At 45.5% G+C, this 10,520-nt stretch overlaps 1 protein-coding gene across 1 annotated transcript in view; it reads left to right on the top strand.

The window, feature by feature from the left end:
* The first annotated feature begins 940 nt into the window (after positions 1 to 940).
* NTHL1 (nth like DNA glycosylase 1) overlaps positions 941 to 10,520 on the top strand; it is a 28,194-nt gene continuing 18,614 nt past the window's right edge. The window contains exons 1-2 of the mRNA XM_073636474.1: positions 941 to 1,133; positions 3,898 to 4,121. Coding sequence (XP_073492575.1) covers positions 1,046 to 1,133; positions 3,898 to 4,121 — 312 coding nt within the window. The 5' untranslated portion in view covers positions 941 to 1,045. The remainder of the gene's footprint in view (positions 1,134 to 3,897; positions 4,122 to 10,520) is intronic.

Genomic DNA, 10,520 nt, shown 5'->3' with positions numbered 1-10,520 from the left:
TTGCCATAATGCTCATGCACTCTGCAGTGTACTTGAGCATCATGAAAAATGTAGTTCCAAAACATCTAGGGTGCCAAGGTTCACCATCACTGGCCTAGGCCATCTTTTTGTAGAGCAACAATTCTTTTTTTTTTTCAGATCCTCAGAGTTCTTTGCCATGAGGTGCCATGTTAAACTTAGTGACTAGTATAAGAGAGTGAAAGCGATAACACAAAATTTATCACACCTGCTCCCCATTCACACCTGAGACCTTGTAACACTAATGAGTCACATGACACCGGGGAGGGAAAACAGCTAATTGAGTCCAATTTGGACATTTTCACTTAGGGGTGTACTCACTTCTGTTACCAGCAGTTTAGACATTAATGGCTGTGTGTTGATTTATTTTGAGGGGACAGCAAATTTACACTGTTATACAAGCTGTACACTCACTACTTTACATTGTAGCAAAATGTCATTTCTTCAGTGTTGTCACATGAAAAGATAGAAGAAAATATTTACAAAAATGTGAGGGGTGTACTCACTTTTGTGAGAGTGTGTACATACGCTATATATACATATATATATATATATATATATATATATATATATATATATATATATATATATATATATATATATATATACACACACACAGATATAAGGAAAGACAGAGTGCAGTGCATAACACCACAACACACATATGCATGTAAAGAAGTGTAGAGTATATTGTAGTAATGCAGACATGTATTCTATATACAGAAGTCCCAGTGTTTAGGTATAGCAGTGTAGGTATATAGTCATGTATTAGTGATTGCACAGAGCAGTATCTCTCTCCCCCTTGCACTCACCTGCAGTCTCGCCCCCTCTCTGCTGTCACTGGCACGCGCCCACTCACCCAACTTCAATCCTCGGCTTCTGGGCCTGCAGGTACCGCCCCCTTCACCCCTCCGGCGCCCCGCCCTCCGCCGCGGTCACATGCCCCTATCCCGGAAGCGCCCGCGGGGGCTGCTGGGAGTTGTAGTGCTGTGGCGGGTTTGCCCATGTGTGGTGCGGCTGCTGGGGGATGAGCTCTGTCAGGGTGACCAGGAGTGGGAGGAAAGTGCTGGGGGGCAGCCGGAGGAGGAGAGGAGACGGACCAGAGCAGCATGGAGGTAATATGGAGGACTGAGGGAATGAAGAGGTCCTGTCACTTCCATAGACACCTTGGGGGGGGGTTGATTTACTTAAAGTGGAGTTCCCTCCCCCCAAAAAAATTCATTAATGTACATAAAAAACAAGAAAAATAAAAAACATTTTGTGTTTTTTTTTTTTCTTCTTTACTCACCTCTAAATACCTGTTGCTAGGGGGTCCCTCGTAATCTGCCTCCTTCGGCGCCTGGGCTCCTGACGTCACTTCCCTCGGCGCAGGAAGGGAGATCGCCTCTCCCCCCTCCCTCTAGGCAATCATCTGGGTCACGTCACAGGTCCCAGATGACTGCGCGGCTCGCGCATGCGCAGTGAGTGCCCGGCTGTGGCTTCACAGTGCCCACAGTTACAATGCCTGCACCGCCGAGCGGAGGGGGAGACGAGCGGGGCTTCGATCCCCCGCATTGCTGGACCCTGGGACAGGTAAGTATCCGATTATTAAAAGTCAGCAGCTGCAGTATTTGTAGCTGCTGACTTTTAATTTTTTTTTTTTTTGTAAGCGGAACTCCACTTTAAACTGGAGAGTGCAAAATCTGGTGCAGCTCTGCATGGTAACCAATCAGCTTCTAACTTCAGCTTGTTCACTTGGCCCCTGTTCACACCGGTGCGACTTGTCATGCAATTTGACAGGTTCAAATCGCATGACAAGTCGCACCCTATTGTGGGCAATGGCACTGTTCAAATCGGTGCAACTCTGACTTTTTCGGTGCCGCACTGACTTGACAAAAAGTTCCCGCACTATTTTTGGCAATTTTAGGTGCGACTTGCATAGACATCTGTGCATGAAGTCACACAGATGTCAGCCAAGTCGCACCGATATGCAGCTTTTAAGCGATTTCAAAGCCACATTCAGTGTGATTAAAGTGCTTCTAAAGCCCTAAGATTTTTCACCTTAAAGCAGAGCCCCAGCCCCCCCTCCAAAAATTAAAAGTCAGCAGCTATAAAAAAAAAAAAGTTTAATATTAGGACACTTACCTGTCCTGGAATCCAGCGATGTTGGCATCCCAGCTGATTTTCCAATCAGCTCTCGGGTGCTGCCGCCGCCATTCGTGGTAAGAGAAACCAGCAGTTCCCTACTGCGCATGCGCGAAGCACACTGCGCTTTCTAACTGGCCTGGCAAAGGAGGAGGGGGGGGCGAACTAATAGGGGACCTCGCCGCATCTCTCTGCAGCCAGGTCTCCAGGAAGTGGGGACTGTACCTGTCAGAAACAGGTACCCATTTCCCCCAACTACTAGCTCCTCCTGCTGCTGTCAATCAAATCCAGTGACGCGGGAGTGGGGCTGAGTCCCGCTGTCTGTGTCAATGGAAAGCGGCTTTTGATGAAGAGGAGGGGCCTTGAGCACCGGCGGGGGACCCTAGAAGAAGAGGAATGGGGGATTTTTTATTAAAAAAAAAAGATCAAAGGTTTACAACCACTACTTGCTGACCAGCCGCCGCAGTTGTACTGCGGCAACATGGCTCGGCTGCACGAAACGTCGTCGTGTTACGTCAGTTCCTAAGGTGGCCACTAGGGGCGCGCGCCAACTGCTCGCCCCAGGAGCCGAAGCGAGTGCCCGGCGGTCTCGATGACCGCCGGGCTCCCGTGATCGCTCCTAACATGGCGAGAACCGGGATCTCTGTGTGTAAAAAGAAAGATTCTGGTTCTCTGAGGGGAGAAGTGACAGATCGTCTATTCATACAGAGTATGGACAGCAATCTATCTCTTCCCCTGCACAGTCCCCTCCCCCCTTCAGTTAGAAGCACAAACAGGGAATGCGATTAATCCCTTGATCGCCCCCTAGTGTTAACCCCTTCACTGCCAGTGACATTTTTACAGTAATCAATGCATTGTTATAGCACTGATCCCTGTATTAATGCCAATGGTCCCAAGATCACCACCATTACTAGTAAAAAAAAAAAAAAATAAATAAAAATGCTATAAATCTATCCCCTATTTCAGGGATCTTCAAACTACGGCCCTCCAGCTGTTGCGGAACTACAAGTCCCATGAGGCATTGCAAAACTCTCACATTCACAGACATGACTAGGCATGATGGGAATTGTAGTTCCTGAACAACTGGAGGGCCGTAGTTTGAGGACCCTTGCCCTATTTTGTAGACGCTATAACTTTTGCGCAAACCAATCAATATACGCTTATTGCGATTTTTTTACCAAAAATATGTAGAAGAATACATAACGGCCTAAACTGAGGAAAAATTTGCTTTTTTAAAAACAAAATGGGAATATTTATTGTAGCAAAAAGTACAAAATATTGTGTGTTTTTTTTCAAAATTGTCGCTCTTTTTTTGTTTATAGCGCAAAAAATAAAAACCGCAGAGGTGATCAAATACCACCGAAAGAAAGCTCTATTTGTGGGGAAAAAAAAGGACGTCAATTTTGTTTGGGTACAACGTCGCACGACTGCGCAATTGTCAGTTAAAGCGACGCAGTGCCGAATCGCAAAAAGTGCTCTGGTCAGGAAAGGGGTAAAATCTTCCGGGGCTGAAGTGGTTAAGCTTTGACAATAAAACCTGGAAGCTGATTGGTTTCTATGCAGAGCTGTACCGGATTTTGCACTCTCCAGTTTTAGTAAATCAAACCCATTGTATTTATAATCAGATTAAGGTGGTATTTACATTTACTTATTGCATTAAATTAGCCCCTGAACATGTGTAATTAATATGTGTTCGGTATTAAAGGGATGAGGTGGCAACTGTAGACAGAATTTCTAATGGTTGTGTTGTTGCAGGTGAGGCTGGTGCGCCCCCCTCTGGAGGAAGGAGCAGGGTGGTGCAGAAGAGGGTGCAGGTGGCATACGAGAACTCGGCGGAGGACGTGGAGAAGAAGCTGAAGTGGGAGCCGACAAACTGGCAGAAACATCTGAAGAACATCCGGCAGATGAGGAGCGGACGGGACGCCCCGGTGGATCAGATGGGGGCTGAGAAGTGTTTTGATCAGAATGCTGCCCCAGAGGTATGGTCTGTAGGAGGGGGCCCTGACTATTGTCCGCTTAAGGGCCACAGTCAATGGGAAAAGGGCCAAATTAAAGCTGAAGTGTAATCTGCTTATTCTTTTCTTCCCTGGTTTCTCCTTACTCAACCCCTGTCCCCATCAGCCTGCTAATGACCTTTTTAAATAAAACATTTTTATTACGTATTTATCGGCGTATAACACGCACTTTTTCCCCCGGAAAATCAGGGGGAAATCGCGTGTGCGTGTTATACGCTGATCCCTGCTGCCTCAGAGTGGAAGGAGGGGACAAGCACCGCTGGACTACACACAGCCGCGATTTCCTGTGTATCCGGTGCTCAGTCACACACAGTCCCGCCCCCCTGGCCCGGGATTGGACCACTGTTCTGTCCATCATATGAGCCGGGCGGGACTGTGAGTGACTGAGCGCCGGATACACAGGAGATCGCGGCTGTGTGTAATCCAGTGGCGCTCGTCCCCTCCTTCCACTCTGAGGCAGCAGGAGATCGCGGATCTGTGTAATCCAGCACTGGCGTGGCTGCAATCATCTGCAAAGGCGAGTCTGCAGATGGGCACTAAACAGGCTGCAATAATGGGCACATTAGAGGCTGCAGATGGGCACTAAACAGGCTGCAATGATGGTCATGCTAGAGGCTGCAGATGGGCACTAAACAGGCTGCAATAATGGGCACATTAGAGGCTGCAGATGGCCACTAAACAGGCTGCAATGATAGGCATGTTAGAGACTGCAGATGGGCACTAAACAGGCTGCAATAATGGGCATAGATCAGGCTGCATTAATGGGCACTGACCCTTATTTTAAAACGTAAGGTTTTTCTGAAACGCCCCTCTTAATGTTAAGGTGCGTGTTATATGCCGATAAATACGGTACTTTATTTTAGACTCTGTGACATCACCACTGGGGGTCTCTGTGCATATGGAATGCAGGCAGAACATGGCTGGTGGAAGGAGAAGGCAGGTTGTTGTACATGGCTTTATAAAAACATCACAGCCCCCTGCCCTCAATAATCCTCTTAAAAGCCCTCAGTCTTGATGCAAGCAGTGGGCTGGCTGTTGTGAGGGGTTATGCAAACACCAAAATGCCTTGATGGGTAGATGTCAGTCTGGAGGAGTGGGTGTTACTAAGCAGCCTGTATGTGTGTGCACACTGCTCTAGGTAACACCCACATGTGATGCTGAGCCTTCAGGAAAAAAATGAAATTCAGAGAATTAAAGTGGTTCTAAAGGCAGAAGGTTTTTTTTTTATATAAAAAAAAAAAAAACTGTGTGCAGCAGCCCCCCTTACCTGACCCCCATCTCGATCCAGCGATGTTGCACAAGAGCTTCAGCTGTCCAGGACTCTGCCTCCTAATTGGCTGAGACAAGGCAGCGGGTGCCATTGGCTCCTGCTGCTGTCAATCAAAGTCAGCAAGCCAAAGAGGAGACAGATGGACGGGGCCGAGTCACGGCTCCATGTCTGAATGGACACACAAAGCAGCAGCTCAGCTGTGGTGCCCCCATAGCAAGCTACTTGCTGTGGGGGCACTCGGCAGGAGGGAGGGGCCAGGAGCGCTGGCGAGGTACCCGAGAAGAGGAGGATCCGAGTTTATTATTTTTAAATCAAAAAAAAAAAACTACTTTAATATCACTTTAAATAGGCGGGCCAGGGACATTCAAGCTAGGGAGGAAAGGGCTAGATGATGCTCGATGTCCTCTGGCCAGGAAATTAGACGGGCTCCTGTCTAACTTGCTGTGGCTTCTGATGCACACTATAAGAAGCTCACAGTGTGCCGTGAAAACAAAATAAGCCGTTTCAGTCCAGGAGAGGAGCTTGGACAACTGTGCAAGACTGGAGGGAATGCTGGAGATCAGCTTTAAGTAAAAATAAAATTTTTTTTAATTGAAATTCCCTAAGGGCTCATTCTCCTGGGTGCTCACCCCTGTACAGCACGCAGAGACGTTTGTATATTCTCCTGTATGATTGCTGAGCTGCATGCAGGCATTCCATATAAGTGAATGCATCAGCTGTATGGGTGAGTCTGACCGGCATGCATGGATGATCCTGGATGCACAGGCTCTGCATCCCAGTCCGTGCGCCCCTCCCTGCATGCCGGTCAGACGTGGCTGTGCAGGTGAGTCTGTACAGATGATACATATGGACGCACTTACAGTTGTGCTCATAAGTTTACATACCCTGGCAGAATTTATGATTTCTTGGCCAATTTTCAAAGAATCTGAATGATAACACAAAAATTTTTCTTTCACTCATGGTTAGTGTTTGGCTGAAGCCATTTATTATCAGTCAACTGTGTTTACTGATCAAAAGTTTACATACCCCAGTTTTTAAAACCGTGTATTGCCCACTTTAACATCAATAACAGCTTGACAAGTCTTTTGTGGTATTTGTGGATGAGGCTCTTTATCTTCTCAGATGGTAAAGCTGCCCATTCCTCTTGGCAAAAAGCCTCCAGTTCCTGTAAATTCCCGGGCTGTCTTGCATGAACTACACGTTTGAGATCTCCCCAGAGTGGCTCAATGATATTGAGGTCAGGAGACTGAGATGGCCACTCCAGAACCTTCACTTTATTCTGCTGTAGCCAATGACAGGTCAACTTGGCCTTGTGTTTTGGATCATTGTCATGTTGGAATGTCCAAGTTCGTCCCATGCGCAGCCTCCTGGCTGATGAATGCAAATGTTCCTCCTGTATTTTTTGATAACATACTGCTTTCAGTCAGTGCAGCACTGGATGAAAGATGCAAGGGTCTGTCAGGAGTCCAGAAACGCATTGACCTTTTATACACACACACTAATTACAAGCAAACAGATCACAGGTGAGGATGGTTACCTTTAATAGCCATTCAAACCCATTTGTGTCAACTTGTGTGCAAGTTATCAGGCCAAAACCACCAAGGTATGTAAACTTTTGGTCAGGGTCATTTGGGTAATTTCTGTTGTGAATATGATTGATATGAAAAAGAGTAAACACAGTTGATTGATAATAAATGGCTTCAGCCAAACACTAACCATGAATTGAAGAAATGTTTTTGTGTTATGATTCATATTCTCTAAAAAATAGGCAAGAAATCATAAATTCTGCCGGGGTATGTAAACTTATGAGCACAACTCTATATGGGCTACCTGTACTGAGCTCAAGGGTATCACAGAATGATAAACAAATGGCTCTGCATGCTGTACAGAGGGGAGTGCCCGTGTCAATGAGCCCCAATGACATCACTGAGGCCATGTAGGCTGAAATGCATTCGCCTTTTTTTTTTTACCTGCAAGCAATATGGAAGTTTAACCGTTTCAAAACTGGGACAATTCTGGCATTTCTTTCATATATGTAAAATCAGCATTTTACTTAGAACCCCCAAACACCATATATATTTTCTGAAAGCAAAGGCCGTAGAGAATAAAATGGTGGTTGCAGCAATAATTTATACTAAGGTTGTCCCGATACCGATACTAGTATCAGTACCGATACTGAGCATTTGCGAGAGTACTTAACCCTTTCATGACTAGGCCTATTTTTGACATTTGGTGTTTACAAGTTAAAATCCATATTTTTTGCTAGAAAATTACTTAGAGCGCCCAAACATTATATATATATATATATATATATATATATATATATATATATATATATATATATATATATATATATATATTTTTAGCAGAGAATCTAGAGAATAAAATGGTGATTGTTGCAATATTTTATATCACATGGTATTTGTGCAGCAGTGTTTTAAAAGCAAATTTTTGGGAAAATGGACACTTTCAAGAATTTAAAAAAAAACAAACAGTAAAGTTAGGCCAATTTTTTTGTATAATGTGAAAGATGATGTTACGCCGAGTAAATAGATACCAAACATGTCACGCTTTATAATTGCACGCACTCGTGGAATGGCGACAAACTACGATACCTAAAAATCTTAGAGTTACAGTTACAGAGAAGGTCTAGTGCTAGAATTATTGCTCTCGCTGGGGCGATACCTCACATGTGTGATTTGAACACCGTTTACATATGCGGGCGCAACTTCCGTATGCGTTTTCTTTGCTGCACGAGCTCCCGGGGACGGGGGCGTTTGAAAAAAAAAAATTTGGATCAATTTTATTGCTGTCACAAGGGATGTAAACATCCCTTGTGACAGTAATAGGTGGTGACAGGTACTCTTTATGGAGGGATCGGGGGTCTAAAAGACCCCCGATCCCTGCTTTGCACTTCAAAGTATTTAGATCGCCGTTTTTGGCGATTCTGAATACTGTATATTTTTTTAAAACCGGCACCATTGGCAGCCGAGTAAACGGGAAGTGACGTCCTGACGTCGCTTCCGTGTTTACGATTAAGGAGGCTGGAACGAAGCCGCTTACGGCTTAGTTCCAGACTGTCACTAGCTGCCGGAGGCGGCGGTTTGATGATCGGGCCTCCCGGTGGATCGGGAGGCCCGGTAAGAGCGGCGGGACGTCCCCTCCCACTCCTCCGGTATAACAGCCGAGCGGCTTTTAGCCGCATCGGTTGTTATACCTGGAAAACCGATCGCCCGCTCTAAAAAACAGTACGGGGATGATGCCTGCAGCTGCGGGCATCATCCCGGTATAACCCCTGAAAGCCGAGTACGCACATCTGCGTACGCTTGGCGGGCGGGGAGGAGAGCGAGTCCTCAACAGGCTGGCAGCAGTACAACCAGGTAAGCTGGCAGGGGCATGAGGTGCAGGGTGCAGCCGCATGTTCTATCAGAATCGGTGACCGGAGCCATCATTTTCGGTAACGTTAGTGATGTTCTGTGTCTCCGTCTGCGGTCGAGTGCAAGGTGTACCAAGGAAAGAAATACATACAGAACTTCCGATTGCCTTTCATTTTGTTTTACAAAGATATCACCAAAGACACCAAACTGTGGTCATGTAGACATGTTTCACACATACATTTTGTGCTTAATCATTAACATCGGAAGTTCTGGATGTGCAGCCATTTCTTTCTTCTTTCCAAGTTTCCCACGGAGGCGGGCCGGGGCTAGCACTCTGCAAGATACTCCAATCAGCCTTATCTTTATACACCTGGAGCAGCGATTCTTTTTCTTGTATCCAAGGTGTACCAAGATGGGTGTCACCAGCAGCATATACTATATGATAAATGACATGAATGATGAGAGGAAAGGAAGGATTTTGCAATGCTGTACTTTCCTCTCATCATTCATGTAATTTATTATGCCAGGCCAGCAATTGCCAATCAGTGCTGTATTTCAGTGCCCCCTATCAGTGCCATCTATCAGTGCCAGCCATCAGTCAGTGCCACCTATCAGTGCTCATCATTGCCCATCAGTGCCATCTAATCCTGAAAACTGTCACATGACATTAAAAAAAAAAAAAAGTATCAGTAATTGGTATCGGCAAGTACTTGAAAAAAAGTATTGGTACTTTTGTCTTAAAAAAGTGGTATTGGAACAACCCTAGTTTTTACTTCTATAGCACAGGGCTCACTGTAATATGGTCCACTCCTCTATGTACTGAATGTCCAGAACGTTGTGAAGCTTTTCTTCAAATTCTAACCACATAAGAGCATTCTCGGGCAAGATGTTAAATCCAGAAGAACAGCAGCAGTATTTTATCTGTGTATTTGAAGATAGTGGAGAGCAGATGTGTGATTTATTGGCCTGTGTGTGTGTTAGCCGTTTGATTGGAATTCCAGTAAAATTACGGTGTGATCCCGGACAATGTGCACAGATGAAACATATGCAGAGTGCTCATTACAGCACAGAACAGCTGGGGATTGTGTTTGCTGGATGTGGTTTTGGCTTTCATCTTCGTTTACATTTCCTGGATCATCTAGGACATGAGCTGCATTCCACCTCTGGTCATAAAATAGATTAATACATAATGGTATGAGCTTAAAAATTCCACCCAAAACTAATATTGCAGATTCGGGTGAACACCTACAGTCCGAGACACGGGCTAACTCTTTCTAGCTTTCACAGACTACAGTAGTCGTCCCTAGCTCCTCATACCTGCGGAGCCAGTCTACCTGTTTAATATTTTTAATATTTATACTCAAGGAAAGTGAATAGTGTGTCTTCTGTAAGTATACACCGATCAGCCATAACTTTATGAACCCCAACCTAATACTGAGTAGGCCCCTCTTTTGTCACCAGAACAGCCCTGACCCTTCCAGGCATGGACTCCACTAGACCTCTGAAGGTATGTTGTGGTATCTGGCACCAAGCTGTCAATAGGAAATCTTTAGGTCCTGTAAGTTGTGAGGTGGGGCATCCATGGATTAGACCTCCAGCGTATCCCACAGACGATCAATTGTATTGAGATCTGGAGAATCTGGAGGCCAAGTCAACTCTTCAAAGAAATTGCTGTGTTCCTCAAACCATTCTTGAACCATTTTTGCAGTGTGGCAG

The sequence above is a fragment of the Aquarana catesbeiana genome, linkage group LG06 (genome assembly GCF_042186555.1).
Source record: "Aquarana catesbeiana isolate 2022-GZ linkage group LG06, ASM4218655v1, whole genome shotgun sequence".
Taxonomy (NCBI): Eukaryota; Metazoa; Chordata; class Amphibia; order Anura; family Ranidae; genus Aquarana; species Aquarana catesbeiana.
This window is presented reverse-complemented; position numbering and strand designations above follow the sequence as displayed.